Source organism: Aulonocara sp. 'chitande type north' Nkhata Bay, linkage group LG9 (genome assembly GCF_057382095.1).
Source record: "Aulonocara sp. 'chitande type north' Nkhata Bay isolate Kocher_YH1m ecotype deep benthic linkage group LG9, A_spYH_male_GT1.1, whole genome shotgun sequence".
Taxonomy (NCBI): Eukaryota; Metazoa; Chordata; class Actinopteri; order Cichliformes; family Cichlidae; genus Aulonocara; species Aulonocara sp. 'chitande type north' Nkhata Bay.
This window is the reverse complement of record NC_141352.1, coordinates 23,081,901-23,106,052: the sequence shown is the minus strand read 5'-3', so window position 1 is coordinate 23,106,052 and position 24,152 is coordinate 23,081,901. Positions and strand designations below refer to the sequence as shown.

Here is a 24,152-nt window from a genome sequence, read left to right as displayed (position 1 = left end):
CGGGTGCCTTTGGTTTCAGACTATAATACTGGACCTTTTTTTCTACGAAGGTTTGAACTTTGAGAGTATTTAAACAAGAGAGGAAAGCGTGAAAATGTTCATGCCTGTCTGAGAAAAGTTTATAAAGTGTGTAGTGAGGGGTTTTACAGCCTTAAAACATCATTCCTGTAGCACTTCACTTCCTGCGGCGCATGCATTGTAATGTAAATTTTGCTGACAAGTCTGCAAAGTCATAAAAAACAGACATCTTCACAGACCCTCATGCTAACTATCTGATGATGAAATGTACATCATGCAGACCCAAGTGGATCCTATTGGATCCTAGTGAACTTGTGGATGCGGAAAGCATAATCCCAGTATAAGTATTCAAAATGTTAGGCCGTGACACAATTAGAACCAAACCCAACGCTTGCAGTACCTTTTGATACAAACATTCAGAGGTTCTTGTTTCTTTAAGTGTAGTGTATGTAATGAGGCTGCCTGTCAGCAGCAGTCCATTTTAAGTATATGCACTGCCACACTATGCCTATGACTTAAATGACTTCTTAATAAGGAAGTTTATATTTAAGTTCATCAATCATTTTGGGGTTGTTTGTTTTGTTTTTTTACCTTTACCGGGGCATCAAATTTATTATTGAGAACCAAATTTCTCTTTTCCCAAGTACATATCCATATTTCTGCTGTAAAACCCGGTCTTGTAAGTCTAAGACAACTGTAAACCAGTTACAGTTTGGAGCTGGTGGCTATTTTTGGAACTGCAGGCTTTGGCACTTAATTTTTCAGCCAGGAAGTGACATATTGTAACCAAACTCACAGAGGTCTGAAATTCATCTGACCAAAAAATGCTGAATAACAAAAGCTTTTGTGACTCTAGCAAAATAAAACATGAAAATGGATAGGAAATTTTCATTCAGTAGTATGTTCATGCACACATTAGGATAGCATTTGTTATCTGATCTGGTTAACCTGAATGCACTTTTTATTTTCAGTCGTCCCAGCTGAAAAAACAACACCTTAATATAAGTTGTGTGCATTGCATTCCTTCAATTGTGGACTTTTATTACTCAAAGAGTAATCTGACTAATGGGGCGGCTTGTGGCTATATTACGAAAGATCAAAAGGTTATTGGCATAAATTACTGCAGCTCAGTTAGAGGTGACTTGTACCGTTTGAGGTGGTGCTGGAGGCCACTGCTTTCTCACTGATGTCACTTCGTGCTAATGAGCCCTTGGTAGCCACGATGGTCTCCACCCTCTTCTTCTTCTCAGCTGCTGAACTGGCCTGGGACTGGGTTTCCATGACGATTGTTCATTCCTCAAGACCTCATGGAGACGGGATAACTAATGGAGAAAAAACAGAAGATAAACCCGGTGAATGCAAAGATTAAGTATATATTTAGAAGATTAATAAGTTAGCAATAAGTTTACTTTTTCTAATGTTATCTGTAGAATGCTTCAGAAATAGACTGTGAACCCTGTGAGGAAAACTTCAGATCCAGTCCTCCCTTTTCATGGTGCCCAGAGCACACTGAGGGTCAATCCAGGAGCTCACACTGATTTATTTTAACTCAAACCTGCTGGGCTCTGATCTGCTTGTCAGGGGCCTGATTTCCTTCCTCGCTAACTGCGGTTAAATATCCAAAACCAAAATTTAGTGCGACTGTTTTCAGCTGTCACGCTAAACTTCTGACATCTTGTCAAAAACACAACAACTCTATAAACAGAGTGCGGCAGGACATCCCGACTAGGTTTTATATCTCAGAATAGAAGTAAAGGCAGCTTGTGGATATACTGATAATCCCACTCTAGCAGTCTTTCCAAAGAGAAAGGAGAAACCTTAAGGGGATACCACAGAGAGAGAAACATTCACAGTCCTGAAAAAACAAGGGTTGTTTGAAGGCCCTTTTGGGAATATCATGGTGCCGGGCAATTTTTCTTTCAAAGAATAAAGGTGGTTCAAGTTAATACTGTCTGTGGGTTTAGAAGGGGTTCAGCCAACAGTCTAGCAGACATGCTGCTCAGTTCAGCACCTCAGAGGCTGTCTACAAGCTCAACTGTATCTAGGTCATGGAGGTCTCTGATTATGGAGACAACATGGTGATACACCACAACCACTCATTTACACAAAGTATAGGACAGTTTCATTTGGTCCGTTACAAAGCCTTTACTTAGACCCCGTAATTCTTGGATAATTACTGGAAATATTTAGTCTGACTGATTTTCTTTACAATAAAGAGCAGCTAATTACCCAACTGTACTATTTAATTGTCCTCCTCTCTGTAAACACGCATGGATACAAAGGCAGTAAAGTCAGCTGTGATGCAAAGAGAGTAGTGCTGCTCAAAGAAAGAGGGGGGCGAGCTGATTTTTACCAACTCCCCAAGGAAGGAAGGCAAGGGGGAAGTGGTGAGGGGTAAACTTCAGACAAACACTGTGCGCTTTGTTTGTTTTTTTCCCCACCCCCTGAAAAACCAGAGTCTGTCATCCATTCTGACCCGACAACAACATCTGTAAGCAATTGCTGCCTTACAAAAAAAAAGGAGAGGAAAAAAAACACAATGCAATTACACCACTACCAATCAAAACAGAATTAAACAAGAGCTTGTCCTCTAATCACTCCCACATGAATACATGCGTAGCCGTCATCTCCAACCAAAGACATTTTTGTCCTACTTGAACTGATATCATCTCAAATCACTGCTGCATGTGTTTGATAGAGTGAATGCTTTTATTTCTGGGGTGGGGGTTAAGCAGCCTGAGCGAGTTATAATCATTAGAGCGTGTGCAATACATGTACAGTGCTATGACAAGGTATGTTCCTCTTTCCTGATTTCTTAGTTCTTTGCATATTCGTCACACTTATGTGTTTCAGATCGTCAAGCAACGTTTTATATTAAGTAACTTAAGTAAAAATTCAGGTTTTAGATGATGATGATTTTATCCAAACCAAACTGGCTCTGTGTGAAAAAGTAATTGCCCCCTAAACCTAATAACTGGTTGTGCCACCCTTGGCAGCAAGAACTGCAATCAAGAATTACGTTAACTGGCAATGAGTCTTTCACATTACCGTGGAGTAATTTTGGTCCGCTGTTCTTTGTAGAATTGTTTTAATCAGCCACATTAGAGGGTTTTGAGCATGAACAGCTCGTTTTGAGGTTGTGCCAAAGGATCTCAATCTGATTTAACTCAAACTCTCCTGAGGTCACTCCAAAAACTTCACTTTGTTCTGTTTTTTTTTGTTTGTTTTTTGTGATATTCAGAGGTGGACTAATCTAAATGCTCTTGAGCTTTCGAGACACAAACTGCTGGCCGGATATTCTCCGGGAGCAGAATCCATGTTTCCATCAATTACAGGAAGTCCTGAAGCAGCAAAGCAGCACCAGGCCATCACACTACCACCACCATGTTTGATTGTTGGTGTGATAATATTTTTTATTAAATGCTGTGTTAGTTTGATCCCAAATGGAGTGGAATCAAAACCTTCCAACGAGTTCAGCGTTCGTCTTGTCATTCCACAGAACATTTTCCCACATTTTTCTTGGAAATCATCAAGATGTTTTTGGCAGACTTCGTGTTTGTTTTTGTCAGCAGTGGTTGTTTCTCTGGAATCTCCCATGGATGCCATTTTTTCCCCAGTTTCTTTCTTATTGAATCATGAACTTTGACCTTAACTGAGAGACGTGAGGCCTGCAGTTTGTTAGATGTTGTTCTTGGTTCTTTTGTGACCTCCTGGTTGAGTCATCGATATTAAATTTTGGTAGGTTTCACCATTGTTTCAAGTTTTCTTCATTTGTGAAGTATACTTGAGAGCCATGATGTTATGATTTTTGAGATCTTTTAAACAACTTTACTTTCTCACACAGGTTCTGTTTAAATGAGTTCTTGATCAACAGGTGTGGGGTTAATCAGGTCTGAGACTGGCTAGTGAATTTGAAGTCTTTCTTTCTAAAAAATGTGGTTAATCTCACTTAATTCATGATTTAACAAAGTGAGATAATTACTTTTTCACATAAGCTCAGGTAGGTTTGGACAGAAAAAACAGTATTTTGTATTTACTCAGGTTATCTTCGTCGAATATAAAATTTGTTTGTTGATCTGAAACATTTAAGTGTGAGAACTGTGCAAAAGACATCAGGAAGGGGCAAGTACTTTTTCGTGGCACTGTGCATTCATATTAAGTTCGTGGGTGCCACTCGTTCACTTCATCAGCATAAAGTCAAACAAGAGCACGGTGAGAGAAAACTTCACCATTGCCCCGGTGAAACTGTCATTACATCATCTGTACAGCTGAACTTGGGTAAAATCAGTGAAGGAGAAAAGAACAAGAGGAGTCCTGAGCTCCCGACATGCTCGTGTGCCTAGCTCACATAAACATGTGTGTATTCCTATCACACCCCAGGTGAGTCAGACCAAAGCAAATGAGCTGAAAGTGCAGTAAATATGAGGTTCTGGATTGGGGATCATACCAGAAGGGGGGTGGCTGAGGAGAAAGCGGGGCATTCCACTGGTCGGGCAAATATTCACAAGTCCAAGCCACTGAAGCGTGTCTGACGGGCCTTTTGTGCTCCACAAGGCAGGCCACAGTTCCAAAGCAGCAATTAAAAGCAGGACCTTTTCACCCATAATCCCTCTGACCTGGACGCCCACACCCAGTCGTGCAGATGTTGCTGTCTGTGCCCTCGTTTTTCGTGCTTGCTCATTTTTACCCCATCCACAAACACTCAAAATCATACCCTCACATAGACACATCAGTCTATGTTTAGAGAAAATTTACAGCTTTTTTTTCCCTTAACGTAAAATGTCAAAAGAAGTTTTAATTTGCCATTTGGCCCTTTGACCCCCTCGCAAGAAATCACGTTGCTACATTTACACTGTGCATCACAGAGATAATCACCTGTACGTGGACTTTCTTACAGCCCCACAGTTGTCTCCACAGATCCCTGGCACATACAGAATGACTCACAAGTAGGCGCTGGATGCCGTTGTTAGTCAGAATAAATCTTAATTTCACATTAATGTTTCTGCCATTGAAATGTCCTACACCCAATTAGAAAAACGAGGGTGTATCATTATTTGCGTTCAACTGTAATCCCTCCGCACAGAAAGGGAGGCGATTAAACAGGTTTAAAATGCCACAATTCAAAGTGTTCCCTCTGAAAAAAATGAAAAAAAAATCTTATTTTATAAGCACATTAAGCAAATCAATTTAACATAAATTATACGCTTCGGTGAAAAAGGCACTGAGTTGAAAGTCATCTGCAAATTGTACACATCAAAGTGAACACACTAAAATAAACTTTTGCCTTTGATAGAAAAAAAACTGTTTGCTTTCTTTCACGCAGGCTTAAACGAGCACTAATGCTATCAAAAAATCACCGCTGTTTGTTATTTAAAGCCTGCAACTTCACAAGTTTAATTTTATAAAGCTGCTTTAGGTGTACCTGCGTGCTCTCATCAGGAACACATTTGCAATTGCATGGCACACGCACTTACACATGCACGCACACAATCAAAAACTGGAGGACATTTATATATAAACCCTTGAAGTGTCTTCTTAGATTTGGCAACACCCCCCCCCCCCCCCCCCCCCTCACAGACAGGGTACTGTATTTGTGTTCATTTCATTAGGGCGACTGTTCAGTGTCGAGGGCCCCCCGAGGGGGAGACTGGCAGCACCGCAGCATTCATCATCATTACATCAGCGACCACCGAGATCTGCTATCTTAGGCTTATCAACACTGCACAAACGCACCGCGGCGCAGCGAGTTAGAGGGGAGAGATGGGAGATGGAGACGATTGAGGGAGATTGTGAGCAAAAGTGGGATAAGGGAGAAAATGAATGGAGAAAGGGAGGAGTGTGAGACTGAGACTATACGTGCACGTGTGTACGGGTGTTCACGTATGCACGCATGCGTCCGTGTGCACCTCACTGCGCCCCTGCGTGCCTGCACATGTTTTCTTGCATGCACAATGTGTGTTTTGCACGTCGCGCAGCTATGCCAACAATATTAAAAGCTCCTTCACAGCTGGAACAACTAAAACACTGAGGGGCGAAGAAGAAGAGGGAGGAGGAGGAGTGTGAGCCCTTCGGCGAGATTAGCTGAATCTAGCAATAAAACAAAGTGTGCTTCCTATGGACTGCATGTGTTTGCATTGGATCAGGTCAGTGTGAGGGGATGAGATGCCTTAAGGAGACTGTAGAGGTTCTCGGTGGTGGTTAGAGGACCTGTAATGGGTTCAAAACCCCTACTGAGGAGGCGCAATAGCTTCACATGCTTAGGCCTCGTGTTCAATACTGCACTTTTACAGCATGCCCTTGGCCCTGAAGGGCAAAGGGGAAGGGGCTGGGGGGGATTTGGGGGCTGTGGCTCTCATTCACCAGCAAAAACTTAACATTGTGCCCAGATGGCACTAAGTCTGGCCTACAGCTGATGGGGACCAGACTCTCAAGTAAGGGCCATTTAGCAAGAATTAGTCACACCCTGACACACACACACACACACACACACACACACACACACACACATCCAATCCCAGATACACACATGCAAACTGGTTTAGTGCTTGATCTTCTCACCCTTTTTGTGCAGTGTGGCATGTCTGAGTCATTAAGTTTGTTAGTCATTTACACGTTACTGTGTCACGTGTGAGTTCAGCTTTTTCTAGTTACACTGCAAAGCTTTATTGAGACTACTTATGAATGACAATTTGATGTTTTTGTACATTTTAAACATACTGATGTTCATGATTTATCTTTATATTAAAGATACGTGGTCTTAAAAGCATCCCATCAGCAAAAAAACAGCTTTCTACCACAAGTGTATTGCACAACAATTAGAAAATGGAAAGCCTGTTTCAAATGAAGACTGATTTTATTTGTATTTTATTTCCAAGGACAAACAGTGCAACAACACAGAGCATCAGTAGCTTTCACCACAGTTAATAAGATTATCCTCGCATGCGTCTTGGTCCCTCAGACCTCTCCATTTAAGATGCTTTGGAGGGCTGGTGAGGGACCTTGTGTGTTGCACAGCAGAATGAGCCGAGCGCATCTTACATTCCTGGGTAACAAACCCACACGATGTAATCACGACGCTTACACGACGCCTCTTTTGCGCTCGCTACCCAGTAGATAAGGGGCAAATAAAGCGAGCGCCACAATGGAAGCCTTGCTCCTTTTCCCCACAGCCCCATGCTTATTAGATTGTTTATTTATATATTTTTGACTTTGCATTTGTTCACGAACCACTTGTTTCAGGGCAAGTGGGGCTGTGACAACTGAGACAATGGATAATACGGGCAGCTTTGATGCTGCGGTGGCCCAGTTATGCAGTATCGGTTTCCCTTGTTCCTACTTTATCCATTTTCTTCCCATGCTAAAACACAGAGCCTTTGTTTGATCAGACACTTTTTCTGATTCTTAAGGAGAAGGAAAAGATGCTTGTTCAGCCGATTACTGAAGCCTTTCGCAGACAATGCAAACTAATACTTCAGCAAAATATCCCAAAGGTCCTTGAAAAGAAGAGAAAATGCTAGACTTGTTTTTTTTTTTACTGCACACCTTATTTTTTATCTAAAGTTTTCAAACTAATTGTTGCCAACTGCAGCAGCCCGCTACACTCTTAGCTAAGTTTTCCATTCAATTAGCCCGTGCACATGGCAGATATTTTAAAGCACAGGAGAACGGGCCTCCAAACTGCAGCGAGAACAGCTCTGTGTCTGTGGAGGCATTCTTCATACATGTCATTAAAAGGCACTCTACGCTATGCCACAACCAGAGACGCAAGAACAGCATCCTTCGCTGTGCTTTCACAGCAAAAAAAAAAAAAAAGTAAATGTTAAACAGCGGCTGTATGTAACCCATGTGTATGTGAACACGGCACGGGAGGAAAAGAGGAAATGTTTCGAGTAGATTTGACAGTATGCGAGACCGGCTGTGTAACAGTATGTATGGACGTGGATGCATATGTTTCTCTACATCCCTTTCAATATGCAAGCGCAATCACTGTGTGTAGAACATGAGCAAGAGAGGGGGGGTGCCCAAGGGAGGGGATGAGTGGAGGAAGTGAAATTCCTCCTCACACACATCTTTCTCTCTGCCTCTGTGCTCAGAGGAGGATCAAGCAGATGGAGGGTCCTGTGTAAGTGGAGTGGCAGCACGTATGATTTTGACAGTAGATCTTCCACTTAGCCCAGGGGACTGTAGAATACACTCCTCTTATCCTCTGCACCCCAGACAGAAGTCAAACCAGCGCTGTTTGCAGCAGCTGAACTACCGAGTGCAATCCGATGGCTGTACAGCTACAGGTTAGAGTGTTATTGTGAAGCTGTCCTGCCCACTCGGACTTGAATTTCCTCCTCTTTTCAGTTCAGTTTTCCTCCTTTCTCATTTTGCTCGCACTCCCTTTCTTTCCCTCCCTCCTTGCTTTCCTTCATTCCACTGTGTCATTGGAATAAGTGTTGAAGTGGAATGAGTCAGTGCCGCAATGTGATTAATGACGTGCTCTGGCGTCTCCGGGGCCGAACGCTAAAAACAGCCAGGGGGCAGCGTGATAATGCACAATAATAAAGCCAGCAGACAATCAGCCAGGCAAAGCAAGGCCTATTAGCTAGCCCCATCAGGACGGCTAAGTGAGAAATTAGCCCTTCCCAAGCTTCGCCGCAATTCATCAATTGCCGCGCCTGAATCCCCCCTCAAGAAGTCATAATGTTTACTTAAAGACTGGCCTCCATGCCCCAGCGGCGAGCTTTATTGGCTCTTATTAATTCCCGCCCTGGCCCTCGCGGCCATGCCATTTAAACCGAATTAAAGGGGTGAAAATTGGATGAGATGAAGTTGTCTTGGTGTTGGGCTCTCGTATGATAAAGCCGGACGTTAACGGAGGAAGACTTGGAAAAAAAAAATAAGGAGGGAGGGAGAGAGGGAGGGCAAACAAATCGGCATGTAAAGGAATGCTGAATGAGGCTGTCCAGAAATGTGCCACAGTCAGTCAAAGGAATGCATGGAGAAAAGGAGGAGCACTGCTTTAATGCTAGACTTCCTGTGTAGATGGGAAGTGATCCAAAAGGGTAGCACTGAGTCACATATTCCACAGATGGAGAAAATTATTAGGATTTTTTTTGTTTGTTTGCTTGTTTGTGGCTTTGCATTTATCTTCCATCACAAGTCATTAAAAAATACCTTAAAATAGGGTCAGCACTTCAACCTTAATTCAACATGTCAGTAATAGACAGGAAAAAAGAGGCGAGGGAATGAACTCACATGTGCAGGCTTAAACTAGCAGGACTCTTAAGCACGCTACCTTTGTCATTACTGATTACACCATAGTTGAGAATATCTTATTTAAAAAAAACCATGCATGCTAAATCTGTGAGTCTAGATCCTTAAAAGTTTGCATTTCGGACTCCTTATCAGACAGGATGAGCAATATGAGGAGTCCTCCTGATTTTTAAAAACTTTCCCAAACTTTACACACTACCCGAGTAATTAATACATCCTAAAAAAAATTAATAAATAAATAACCAGTGTAGTCTCTATTGTCATATATTTCTCTGACAGTTGCTGCTTGCAAAGTTTCCACCTCAGTTTTTTAAGTGCAGTTGCACTGAGCCCTGCGTTGCCGTAAGTGCAAGTATACAAGTTAAGAGTCTCATCTATGCGAGCTGTGAGTCTGTGTTGCTGGATCGGCGGCAGGTGAGGGTGTTCTATAGAGCAGTGTGGAGTGTACCGCAGCGGAGGTGTGAGATCAAAGACAGCTGAAGCTCAGAGGGAGTCCCAAAGACTTCTAGCTCCCTGACGGCTCTCCCCACGGCAGCGTCGGGAGACAACTCTCTCCCTTCACTTTCATATCAGCCACAGATTCCCCACCACCACCACCACTACCTTTCCCTGCACGGGCTCATAGGCTCCACACATGCACACACACACACACACATACACACACACACACACACACACACACACACACACACACACACACACACACACACACAGGCAGTCTCCGAGGATTTGCTAGTGCTGCCAAACCTGTATCCCACCACCTACAGCAACACTCCTACACACGGAAGCGCGCACGCACACTGCTGCGCGCCAGAAACCCGTGCATCAAAAACACACAGGATTTTGAAACACCGAGTTCGGAAGAAACTCTCAGCCCAGTGAGAAAGACTCACGCAACTCAAATACCAAGGCAATATCACACGGCACGACGCCGGGATGAGATGCCTTAACCTAACAGTACTGCCGAGTGTTCGTGGAAATAAAACTTCCCATAAACTCCAAAGAGAGCAGGCACAAAATGGCCCCCTGAAAATCCCCAGCATAGAAACCGAGGAACAAGACTTGTCGTTAGACAGACAGCCCCCCCCCCCCCCCCCCCCCCCCCCCAAACAACAGCCAAACATCTGGGTGTATTTACTTCATTCAGCTGTTAGCAACCCCACCTCAAATAAATCTGGGAGCTATAACGCCATTTCTCAGGACAGCTCCTAAACAAACACACTCGGCTCGCTCACCGCCGCATGTTCGAGCGTCTCCAGCAGCCCGGCAAACGCAGGCAAATACATTTGCGAGGAGGAGGAGGAGGCCTTAATTGGAGCGTTTGACGGGCGCCTGGGGTTAATTGGGAAGCATGGAGAGCAGCTGGCTCCACCGTGGAAGTTGAGACAGGGATAATAAGTTCACCCTTTGCAGGAGAGACAGTTAGTGATGAATCAGATCAGAGGAACAGTGTACTGTAATCATCCTCACATCTCCCCTCCTCCACCTTGCACTCCTGACAAGCAGAGACAACCTGGCTCCCAGCTACGCAATCTGGCACCTATCACACAGGACTGGCAGTCGCAAGGAGATCACCCAGCAATGCTTCACACACACACACCCGCGTGCCCGCACACACACACCTACTCTAACCCGGGGTTCATTCAGCTAATCACTCACACACACAATAATTCTTACCTCTAGGACACGGAACCTAGTTTATCACTTCACCGGTCGATGTATGTAAATCTCTGCAACAATGTGTGTACTAATGGCTTATTACCCTGCGTTAGCTGGTTTGCATTGATCTCTATGCCAGAGGGAGATGGAGAAACTAGAGCAGTTCGCTGCTCATATGTACCAAGCAGGACTATAATCACATTCCAGCTTGTTTCAATAAAAGACAAACATTAACATAAAGCATCTCAAAAAACACGCTAAATAAAAAAAACCTTCACCCCATCAGTGTGTGCAAGAAAAAAGGGATGGGGAAAAAACTTTCCTGGATTACAGGGTAATCAGGGCCATATGGGATGGTTCTGGGTAACTTTGTGTGTTGCTCTGAAGTGCACGACTTGTGTTTGTCTTTGCACATTATGACTTTCTGAATAAGAAAACTTTTTTGTTTTTTACAGAGGATGAAAATGCTCAGCGATTGCACATAAAGAAAAAGAAAGTAGCAGCAGCAGCAGATAAAGGGTTTAGCTTTAACACCAAACTCAGTTCCTTCGGCTGGGAGGGTGGCTGAGGGAGCATTTGGAGCTGAAGGAAGCCCAGGTAGAGTCATAGGCAGTAATGGGAGGAGACAGGGACTTAGGGCGCCACACAAAAGCCAGGCTTTATAAATAATTCCAAAAGCTAACAGGATCCCTTGTATGTGTGAATCTGTGAAATACATTCACACGTGAATGCACACACACCCACAGACACACACACACACACACACAAACACTGCCACCAGGGGGAATAGGTTATTCACACCGCTCCACTGGGGCTGTTGAGCGTCTGACCTGTCTGGATTGGTAAATTTGACCAAATCTTTTTTGCATAGATGATGCAAAGAAGAAAATAAGTCAGGGAATAGAAAAACAGAAAGGCCCATTTTTCCAAGTCAAACACACACACACACATTTACACACTCACACTCACTCATAATGCAGGGCAGCAAAGCACACCGGAGACCTGTCTTGTAAATCTCTTTGTGAAAGCAGCTTTGGGGGGTAGACAGGGGCTTACATACTGAACCCTGAGGTAGAGCTACAGACTCCACTCCCTCTAACCCCCCCACGGTCTTTCTCCCTCTCCCACACACATACTCTGAGCTCCCATGTTCTCTTTTCCTCACTTTCCATCTACCCCACATTTCCTCCACTTTTCTTGCCCTTCTTTCACCTTTTTCACTTGTTCCCTCCCTCCTTCCCTCCCACCGTTCTTCCTTCTCCCCTCTCTCCTCCCCTCTGTCCGACTCGGGCTCCAGAGCGCTGGTCCTTAGCCCCCGCAGGCTCCCGTGGCGTTGCAGTGACTAATGTCCTGCCTTTGCTCAGACAATGAGTTTGAGACTGAGCCGGGAAAGTGTTGAGGAGGGGAAAAAGACTCTTGCACCTTTGACAAATGGAACCCTTCGCACTCCCATGCCCACTGAGGGAGCTTTTACAATGTTGCGCTCCACGCTCCACGTCCTCCAAGGGACGACTGCGACCCACAAAGCCGCATCTGGGGGAACATAATGAATTCTTTGGGAAGTCTAACCTGGCTTTCTTCATGAATAAGATATATTTCCAAAGCATGTCGACCCCTCTTAATAAAAACACCAGTCTGGCAGGAATAGCCAAAGCCGTTTTAGGGCCCCATGTACACGTTAATATTTCTGTTTCTCGATAAATTTTCTCAGGCCTGCTTCTTTCCAGGCCTGTCACTGCAAGGCCAGCCCAACAAATTCCCTGGAAAGTAGAGAGGCCACAGTGACAAACTGTCATTAAAAACGGCTCGAGTCCATCTCTTTCAAGGAACTCAAACTCTTGCTCGCTCCCTCCTTTTCTCCACGCACCCTACCCCCCATGCAAAACTGAAAGGAACCGGGCTTTGTCTGAGGAGCAAAGGAGAGAGGAATCCCCCCCCACCCCTCTTCTCTACAACCCTACCTCCCCTCCCAGAACCCTGTTCCTCACTCCCTGCGGAGTATTGTTAAAACACAGCCCCCTCTCTTTCCGTGGCCCGGGCTCTTAAAACAGCGTGCTTTGCATGAGAAAAAACGATTAGTCTTCAAATGCTGCGCTGTCAAAGGAGGGCTCTTTCAGGTTCGGGTAGAAATTTGCTCAGATAGTAGAGTTCCCCTTTTGTTTTTCCAAGATGAGGCATTATTAGAGCCAGAGTCTGTTAGCATTCATTACTGAAAAGAACACACTAAAGGGGTTTATTTGGGATACCCGCCCCACACGCCCCTCCTTTTCCAACTTGCCCCAAGTCCACGGCAGACGGAAACGAAGGCGGCAGAGCGGGTAAAGAGGTACTCATCTAAAACATGTTTGGAGAGCAAAGAGAATGTCTGGGCCTGCTCTTCTTTCAGGTATTAACCTTGGGATTTATATGTGACATCCAAACAACAGACACCCCCTTGACCTCCACTCGGGGACTCACCAAAGCTCGGCGATAACTCCCACTGAAAGACAACTACAAGCAGCACGGGGCTGCAAACACACAGCGCGAGCATCGTTGCATGACAACACATAACTTAATTACTGCTGTGAGTGCAGGTGTTTTGTGCAACAAAATGCACTACACAGGGCTCAGTTTAAACAGTTATGGCAGAGGGAAAAAAATTAGTGCCCAAACTGATGCCTCGGTGCAGCCTAGCCCCACACGTCAAGAAGCAGCGGTACGTGACGGATCATTGTTCACAGCAAGCGGCCAGTTCATCTGTCTCCCAATCGCCACCCTTGACAGGAAAGCACAGACCCCCTCACGGATGCCACAACCGGCTCCCATCAAAGCTGACACAATGCCACATCTGCACTAAGAAAGAGCCCCCACCAAACCCGCCACCGCCCCGGAGCCCCAGGAAACTGTCTCTTTAGGCGCACAAACTTTACACACAAACAAATGGGCCCCCGGACTAAAAGCACTTCAACTCTCGCTGCTACACTTCACACGGCGGACTTAAAGACATTTTTACAGCAGCTACAGCAAACAGAGGAGGAGATGAGCGGCAGTCACACGCAGGCGTGACCTGTCCGCTTCTCTTCCAAAGTGTGCGAGAAAAGAAAACACCAGTCACGAGCTGGCACACCACTGGATCCTCACACACAAGCCCGCGTTTCTGCCGCAATAAAATTTACCGTCTCCTACAGCAGGCTTTATGTCGAGCTGTCAAACACAGCTTCATCTACCGTAAATCCGAACCACTTGATTCAAATTTATGTGAATGTTTCCCCACCCCCACCATTTTTTTTTATTGCCGTTTTCTTCACCTCACTCTGGGAGGCAAATTGTCAGGTGCAAATGGACTTTCCAAAGGACGAAAGCTATAGCAAAAAAAAACTTTTCCAACTTTTTTTTCCTTTTTATTTTTCATGCAGTTAAAAGACAAAAAAAAGACAGTAAGAAAGAGAACAGCACACACACAAAAACAAAAAACTGTATGAATGAGAGAACAAGAAAGAGAAATAAGAGTGTGAATGAGCACGAGAATGCATGTGCACTCAGAGTACGACTGTTTTTGCTGGCTAGCAAACACCCAAGTGAATTACAATCCCTGAATGCGAGTCATATACATATGTGAAATTACATTTTTCCCTTCTCGAGTCTCATATCGCCTTCATCACTATTTTCCCTCCCCGCCATACGCCTTATCCAAAGACATCACCCCTTGGCTTGAAAGGTGCCTTTAGCAGACTCCTTGAAACAGCGAGTGAGGGTCCCGCTCTGGGACAATGATGGTTGAGGTGGAGGGGAGCCGGGGGAGCAGGAACACATAGCATATTAAATCTGCTGGCGGAGCTGGGTCGTCCACGCACAGAGCCAGAGAGCCAGATCTGAGGCATGCCCTGAAGGGATGGCTGGGCCTGGGGATTAGGAGGCCAAGGAGAAGCCCTCGCACACCCGAAGACCCCTTCTTGTCTCTGCTCATACGCAAATGCATCCAGACATTTTGACGCTCCTCAGGTTTGCTGTCTCAGCCCAAGTTTTCAGAGCACTCCTCCGTGCCTCACAAACTGCACTTACACACACACACACACATTTCCACCCGCTCTCATGAACAGCCTTTTTTTCCCCTCAATCACTACCTCTGTCTGACTTGTCCTCTTTCTTTCCCCACTGTGTCTGTTTCATTTGATGTCAACATATCAAAGTACCAAATCATCAAAGTAAGAGAGTAAGAGATTTCTTTTGGGGGCCATCTATTCAACTACGCCAGCCGTATGCAAGGAAAGCAACAGCTAATCACAATGTGAGCTGATTTTTATTATTACATAAAATGAAACTGTCAGTTTTATCCTCTCAGGAAGTTTTAGGAAAAGTACAAAAAAGCGAGGGAAAAAAAATCAACGAACCAACAGCAACCTGCAGGAAAACCCACAAAGTGAGCACGATTACACAAAACCCTCACATCTGTGCTCATTATCTAAAGGATAATCAACTTCCCTCACATTACCCTCGTTTTAACAAAACATTTGCCACCTCTTTGAGTGCTTCAGGTCGTGGCATTAGCACAACAAAACAGCTCATTAGGGCTTCTTGCATACAAACCTGATAACAGGTATACTTCCAACAGGGCAAAAAAGGCCTGAGGACACAAACTGCCTGTAACTGTGAATGTAAGGCCCTTACAAAGAGGAGCAGGCCATACCTCAAAAGCTAATAGCACATCATCTCCCTGCATTAACATGACATCCCCTATTCTGCCAGGTCACCAGGTCACAGGTGTCCTCGGCCAACGTCCCCATGCATAAAAGAGAAATTTTTAAAGTTGAGATAAAGCAGCACGCTGCTGCCGCCGCCGCTGATATCTGACGGACCGATTCCTGCAGAGGGAAACGTTATCCGCCTTTTCCTCGCGCGTGGAGTTATGAAGCACAGAGCGGCAACGATACATCTTTCCTGGCTACAGTAAGCGAATGGCTCTAAGTTGTGCATCTCATTCCAGAAGATTAGCATCTTAAACAGTGCTGCATTCATCCTTGCTGCTGCATTGTAATGAGACAAAGTCCTTTATTTGGAAAAGGTGCACCACTTTCAGATAGTATCGTGCGAAAGCAGCAGCAGCAAAATTAGATATACACACAGACAGTGTGCAGATTTATCTTTTACAATTTTTCACAAGGTGGACTTCCTTTCTTATGATTTATTATTTATTAGATATTTGGAAAATATATATTACATACATTAGATTATTGTGTAACTATAGAAATTGAAGCCATTATTTTTTAATTGATTTAACCATTTAAAAATGTTACATATTTTGATCTATCAGCACTGAATTGTTGATTAATCGTCAAATTTAAATGTGATGTCTTATACTGAAAATAAAATGACAAGGGCCTCCTATGATGATATACAGGGAACAATATTTATCGGTGTAATTTTTTTAATTACCAGTATCATCTCAAAATGCTTAATTAAGAAGTCACACGCCATAAAAATGCACAAATACATGCAAACAAAATTTAATTACAAATTGTCCTCAAGTTGTCATTTTAAAAATAAAGCTTAGGCCTAAAATTTTCAGATTTTTAAGGCCTGACTTGTCTGCTTTTATTTTTTTAACTGAGTGCAGTGGTAAATTTTCCAGCTTCAGCCCTGCGAATGTTATTTTGTTATTATTAATAAAATAGAATGGGGGAAATATTAAATGACAGTTTATGTGACAGTGCCTATTTTATTTTATTGGACAAATGTTACCAAGACCTGCAAAAGCCCCGCTCAAAGCCAAATGCTCAGACAAGATGAACGATGAGAGCAACCTTATAAAAAACCACCCAAAAGGAGATTTTTTTTTTTTTATCTGTGTGTCCTGTTAAACATCTTATTTCGCATGCGTTCGCTCGCTGCTCCGTCTCAAGGCAGCCAAACCTCCGTTAATAATTTGCCATGTGCCAAAAAAAAGAAAAAAGAAAACCCACACACACATACACAACACTCACAAAAAAAGGGAGGATTTGAGCTGCACCGCATGGCTGAGCACCTCGGACCCTCGTCGTCTGTATGAAACCCGAGAGCAGAGGAGCAGATAAAATGTGGAACAGCTGGCGAGGAACAGGAGGGAAAGTTTCAAACAAATATCTGCACATGTGGAGGCTCGAGGGTGGGGGGGGGCTCCCAAACGTTTTCATGTCCTGGACCCCCAAAATGAACACACCAGACTTCTGTTCCCCTGTTCCCACATTTTTTTTAAATCTGCACAAGCCCATGTGAGAGCTTTCTATTCTTCTTCTTCTTCTTCCTATAATTATTATTATTGATGTAACTTTTTAAATGACACCTTGCATGTGAAGTATATCCATCACTTTTTAAATACTAACAAACTCTAATCAACTAAAATACAGAGGATTTATGCTTTATTTAATTTTGCTTGGGTCCCCCATAAAACCTCCCCCATGGACCCCTGCAGGGCCACAGACCTCAGTGTAATGGGCTTAAATTTCTCTGAGCACATGCGCATGCCTTCAAACACACTGTGATGTACGCTTAAATATGTTCTTTCTTAAGGGGAAGAACATCATTTTAAAAATTTTCCAATGCAAATCAAATTGACAGAAGCTCTGGAGAGTCTCTTTAACTACGTCAGGTTAGCGGATGCTGACAGGGAAAACAAAGATTTATATGAAATCATCCAAATACTTTAATTTTCTCCGTTTTTATAACTAAAAATAATTTCATGAGGAAATTTAATGTTATAATTTATTGTCAATTTTTTTTTGAGTTTTTCCAATTTTAAGTCTCGGCTAATTAAATATTACAAAACTATAAATGACTAGGTGCTCGATAGTGAAGCAAGGGGAGGTCAAAGGTCAAGGGGAGGGTCAGCCACAGGTTTTGGGTGGATTGAAATAAAAAGTTGAACATGTATGCCGTCACTAAGTGTTTCCCCGAGTCTCTCGCTTGTTAAAGCAAATCAATAACAGATCCTGAAATATGATCACAAATGCACATAAATATGACCCCCCCCCCCCCCCCCCCCGTCTCATCCCACGCCACTATACACCACACCCCCGCGCGCGCTTATTTGAGGTCCAATAAAGTTTCACTTCCAAACTCTAAGAGTGTTTTTTCCCCTCTCTCTGTCTTATTAAACTTTACAAAAACACGTTTTTCATTAATGTGAAAGTTTATGCAACTGGTTTGAAAATGCACATCTGTCTGCGGTGGATACTTGTTAAGTCTGCCATCCGGGGGTTTCTAACAACCGACGCTTCTTTCACAGATTAAATCACAGCCGGGCCGAGCGTAAAACAGACAGTGGTGCATTTACGCTGTTTCTTTTTTCTTTCTTCTTTTTTTGGAGGGGGGAGTCCCTGATCGAGGCTTTCTTCGCTAGTTTCATAAACTGTTCTCGCAGTTGGTGCACTTCACCTCTACATCTGAACTTGTATGAAATTCCATCGTTTTGAAATATGAAACCTCCGCTGCTTCACAAACTCTGAGTGGCTTTCTCAACTTTAAAAGCAGACAAACGAGCGCAACAATGTTCAGAAAGAAAAAGAAAGTGTATTTGTGAGCGGTGTGTGCGAGCTTTCAGCAGATTACTTACTTCTCTCTGGGTGAATTCCCCTCTAATTCTCGACTTTAAAAAAAATCTTCTCAGGCGAAAAAAGAAAAAAATATATAGATGTGTCTTCTTTCCTCTTCTCCTCCTCTTCCTAACTTGCAGATGTGCCTCTAGAGTTGCCTGGGAGTTTTTTTTTTTCTTTTTTCTTTTTTTACGCTGCAACTCCAACTCCAAAACGGCGCTGCCAGACTTTTTCCTCTTGTCTGTCTTTCTCCTCCTTCTCACAGTTTGCTGTGTTCAACCACCGCCGGACTAACACCATCAGCCTGCCGATAATATCTGCCGATAGCAGACCGCAGATGTGCGTAAAAACAACATAAGCGTCAGAGAAGCGCATGGAGAGTTGTTATTACATTTAGAGCGGTTTTTTTTTTCGGGAAGAGGGAGAGAGAGAGAGAGAGAGAGAGTGAGGGCGAAGTGTGGGACTCCAGCTGCTCCTTCCCTCGCTTGACTCCTCCCTTCGGATTGCTCCCTCCTTTACTCACTGCCTACTCCTTTTTTATTTTGTGCAGGCTACCCCTTTCTTTCTCTTTCTTTCTTTCTTAGTAAGCATTTTAAAGACTTGTTCCTCAGTAGTACTATTTCTGTAGTAGAAATAAACCTAGAGGGGAGAAAGAACAAAATAAAACTGAAGTTTCAGTCCTTACACCACAAAGAAGAGGAAAACAGGTCCAGGTTAAGCATGAATGACTGCATTTTAGGGACCAAGAGTTAATTGGATCCAAGCTTTAACTAAAATAGCTGAAATAATCTCATAGATCTCAGTTGAAAACACCCACTTTTTAATGTAGAAACTCATACATACATTTAACTGCAGATTTATGAGAGCCTCCTGGGCTCAGCCTTCAGAGTCATACCTACTAATGCTTCAGCAGAGGGAAGCCCTCCTGTAGGGTTAGGTGTAATCAATATACATAATCAATATACAGGGAAATTATGTGGTAAGAGAGGTCTTTAGGGTGCAGTTTCAATCAATGAAGAGGTGGGAGTTTGGGAAGGAAAATCAACCGTTTAACCAGCATTTGAATGTGTGTGTGTGGCCGAGAGGTCAGGTCCGTCAAGTCTATTTGTTCCTCATTGTAACACACATCCAATCGGCTGCTGTGACAAATGACTAAACCGTTTGATTTAAAGACAAATATCCGTCTTTTAAGGCTGCCTTATAATCACTTTCCTGACACTTATTATGCTGATAAAGTCAGCAATGACTAATTACCGCCCAATCAATCAGAGCTCAGGATCTTCTGTCACAACTGTCAACGTCTTTGTCATCGTTATAAGTGTCGGGATTTTGACTTTGTCGCAATGTGAAGATGGATTTCGGATGTCAGTTAGAAGCAAGGTGACAAAACTGTAAACTGTGATGAGTGTGTGAACGACTATATTGGTTTTCATGGGTGTGAAGTTTCTTTGGCATCCATAAATTTTTTTTAAAGATATTTATGTTTAGTTATTATTTTAAGGGGAAACAGACAAAATAAACAAGGTTAAGAGGTCATAAAACTAAATATAGAAGTGTTCCACGTGCACAAGAATGGAGTATGAGAATATGAATAGAAAACGCTTACGTCTGTAGCTACAGGAAGTCGGGCCGAGAGAGGAGACAGTCAAAGGTGCTCTGTAAGACAGCCGCTAATTCTCCTGTCAGTTTGTCAGGCGGTGCTCATCTGGCCCGGACTACACAGAGATAAAGTCCTTGTTATGAATCTCTCAAAGAGAATCCAAGGAACGTGGTAGTAGAGGTGGGAGGCTGGGGGAGGTGAAGGGTGGAAAGAGGATCGGGGCGAGGTAGGGGAGAACAAGAGGGTAAAGGAGGAGGGAGGAGGTGCACATGGGCATCAGTGGGGTTAGCGGCTCCCGAAAGTATTTCATCAAAGAGGGCCAGGATCCTGGGGATTGAGATTCTGCCTGGAGGCAAGTAACCAACGGTCTCCCAAGAACATATTCCAAAGTAGGACTCACAGAGCCAAAGCACACATCAAAAGCGCCTCTGTAGCCAAAGCGATTCTGGAGGAGAAAGAAAGGGGTTCAGGTCCCTTCTTGGCCCTCTTTAAGCCCCAGATCTCACCCCAATTAAGAAGGAACTACTGTTTGTTCCAGACCCTGAGATCTACAGACAGGGAGGTGCGCTCACTAAGGTGGACGCTCGGGCGTGCTCACAAACAGGCACACAAACACACACCGACGAAGATGCAGACATCTTATCCCTGCGCACCCAGTCTTACTTTTCACCAGCTCACAATCGAGAAGGAGCGCCGTGCGTTTAAGATCAGCATCTGGGCTCATTTCTCAAATAATCACCAACCCCGCAGAGCGTGTTCCCAGTTTCAGATGATCTCACTGAAATAAAATGTAGCGCTCGGTTTGTCCGCGTACTGTATGTTACACATGTAACAGTAAATCAATACTTGGCAGAGTGTTGCGTAGGCATTTGGATTTTTTTTTTTTTTTTTTGCCTTTAATTCTTCTCTGGTGGACAGATGTCACAGTGAAATGGATACAGCAGAATAAGCATATTATATCCACACAGATGTGACCGCTGGAAATGGAGCGGCTGCATGAAACAGAGGAATGACAGGGGCGACTGTACTGTTTGCTGCAAAATGGATAAGTTGTATTCAGATTACAGAGTTTTTGAAGTGTTTTCGGCTGTAGACAAACACAGGCCGAAAGTAGTGAGGAGCTGAATGTGAGTCAAGTTGTCAGTAAGTTTTTACTAAGCAACCAAGTCTCAGCTGATCTCTGCCTTTACATGACACAAATTGCAGGTTATTAAATCTGTTTATGCTCACAAAGTAGTATTTTAATCTTCTCGATTGGAAATAAGAGCTAGCAATTTTAAAACTAAACTCCAAGACTTAGGCATTTGGTGGCTGCTTGGTTACAAAACTTACTATTCAGTTCTGACTCCATGCCCAGGCTTTCCCAGGGGTTTATGTCTAAAAAAATGTTGTACATAATATAAGAAAATAATCACAAAAAGAGTGAAATTTTAAAATATACATCTTATAAAACATGTTGATATTAACCAGTCACCATCATTTTTTGTCAATTTTATCATTATAAGAAGAGAACACTGCACTTTCTGGAAAAATATTTAATTGCAGATATTAAAGGGAAAGCAATAAGCCATTAGCAGTGTAGTTTAAGACAAACATCATTCACAGTATATAGTGCCAGCTCGATATATTGGGTACCCTATATGTCCTTCAAAGTATTGGAGTTCAGTGCACTGTTATTCTGTATTGAGGAGCCATATATATCTCAAAAATATAAGCGTATAAAAGCGAAATGTGTGTGTGTGGACACGTACCTTAACATACAAATGAGCAAAAACACAGATTTCCTTTGCTTTGAGGGGCCTGACCTTTTAACCTGTGACTCCAGAAGCTTAGGATAGTTTGATAAAATCCTGCAAAAATGTTCAAAACTTCTAAAAACTCCCAGCAGAGAAAATCGACCTTGCTTCAGCGTTGCTTTGACAACTCGTTTGACTTTGCACAAGATTTTCTTTGTAACAAGAAACAGAAAAAGAAGACTTTTCAATCCGTAAACATGAACACCTTATCCCTCGTGACTTAATAATTACATATATTTCATTAGTTAAAGGTTAAATTAAAGGTTTGTTTGCCCATATATTTCCTGCCTCGTGTTTCTTCCCTGTGTAGTGTCTGTCTAATAAAGGCCCTAATGGATTTAGTCAAAGTGTTCGCTTTCCTCAAGACCACAAATCTGCCGAACCACAAACGACGGGAGCAATCTGACATCTGCTCTGTTTGCCAGGGAAGATCTGGGGGCCGCAGAGGAGAGCGCCAGCAGCCCCTAATCTACCGTCAGGAGCATGTTACTTTGTTCAGAAGTCTCCGCTTTCAATCGCTCTTTGTGTTGTTGTTTTTCCTGCTTTCAATTTCCTCACATGTCCTGTGCCTGTGCACACTTGTACACTTAGGACACACTCAAACGCAGCACTCCCAAACCCCCCCACCCTCACACCCGTCTTCTCCTCTCAGCATCCCTCCTTTTTCCCCCCTGCCGGAAGGTATCGGGTGGCTTGAGTGGGCCATTAGTGTGAATGACTGATAAGACTCTTAGCCCCCAATAATCAGGGGGAAAAAAAATGATATTTGCAGTTATTTTGAATCCGTCAGAAATAATAAACCCAAAACTATATCCACTTGGGCTACTTAAGCAATTTCCCTGTGATAACATCCCGTGGGGATTTCATGTGGATTCCAAATGACGACATAATAAAACCACGACGCCTGCACCCCCTTATCAGGCTGGATTAAAAGGGAATAATGAAACAGAGAGAGGTTTTTGAGCCTTGTGTGGTATGAATATGATTATCTAATGGACTCCAATGGAAAGGCATGTTAATGCTACTTTAACGCGAGACCTTTCCCAGACTATCTCCTGCCCCTGGCTCCTCCAAAGACCCTGTCTTTCCTCCCCCCCACTCGACCCGTTTCTCTGCCTCTTTCTCCTCTTCCTTTAAGTTTAAATAATCGTTCTGCTATTTCCACAGAAGTCATTATGCTCCGCCGTCTATCTGTGCATGGACGTAGGCATGGGAGTGATAAATCCTCGTTTTTCACACTCTTTTCCAGGCTTATTGGGCTTCGTTGGCCTCTTAACTTTCAAACAAAAGCACTCTAGGCAATTTATCAACATTCAAATTTTTTCCTTTTTTCCCGACGTTGTTGCTTTAAGAATATGGGTCACTTTCATACGAGCTTATAGCAAACTTTCCGAGCATCCAGTCGGATATTACACGATGCTTGCTTTGAATAAGTATTTGAATGCTCGGCCAAAACAGCCTCAGTGTGAATAATCCCCGGCTATTTAAAAACAGTTTTCCAACACCGTTATTCAGTTTTAATTGTGCGCTCACTGCATGCACATCTGAAGCTGTTGCACCTTTGTTTCAAGGGCAAACAATTACCCGTCCATCACCAAATGAAGATTTACGTTGTGCAGGTTTGCTGTCAAGCTTCTGTTTAGATGTCAGACACATATCAGCGGTGTATGTATTTTGCAATGGGTGCCGACTGATTAAATGCACCTGTTCTTTTGATCAGTAGAAGAAGCCCCTGACCAATTCAGGCCCAGAGTGGGGGGTCATCATCGGGCCCATTAGGGCCGATAACACTCCTTGAGCTCCACGGTCAAGTCTGTTCTCATACAGCCGAGCACGCAGCAGTATTGTGGATCAGCGCACACATCCTAAGAGCAGACTGAGCTCCCACAGGACACAGTTAAAAAAAAAGCATCAATATTTCATCAAACTACTCTCTCTTTCTGGTCCAGATCAAAGCCTCGACTCCCACAGTCCTACAGGTAGAGATGGCTCTTTTGTTTTTGCTCCTCAGGTAGAGCAGCAGTCAGACTCTGTTCGCTTTTGGAAATCTTGCAACGCTCAGCCCATCCATCTCGCCGTTTGCTGCCTCGTTTTTGGAAGAGGTGGTAAAAGGCACGAGTAGAGACTGTGAGGGTGAAAACATGTTCCAGAGATGTCCAGAGATTGAACTTCTTGGCCTTGTAGTGCTTTATTATTTCCTGTTTTTTTCCTTTTTCCACTTTTGCCCATAGTGAGACTAATAGTAAAAACAATGCTGTTGTAATTCATCTT

General features: G+C 43.5%; 1 protein-coding gene across 1 annotated transcript in view; it reads right to left on the bottom strand.

Annotated features, from left to right (window-relative positions):
• Window positions 1–19,017, bottom strand: part of gli3 (GLI family zinc finger 3) — a 96,750-nt gene extending 77,733 nt beyond the window's left edge. The window contains exons 1-2 of the mRNA XM_086306598.1: window positions 18,506–19,017; window positions 1,167–1,340 (exon numbers count right to left, since the gene is read on the bottom strand). Coding sequence (XP_086162724.1) covers window positions 1,167–1,299 — 133 coding nt within the window. The 5' untranslated portion in view covers window positions 1,300–1,340; window positions 18,506–19,017. The remainder of the gene's footprint in view (window positions 1–1,166; window positions 1,341–18,505) is intronic.
• Between the last annotated feature and the right edge of the window lie 5,135 nt (window positions 19,018–24,152).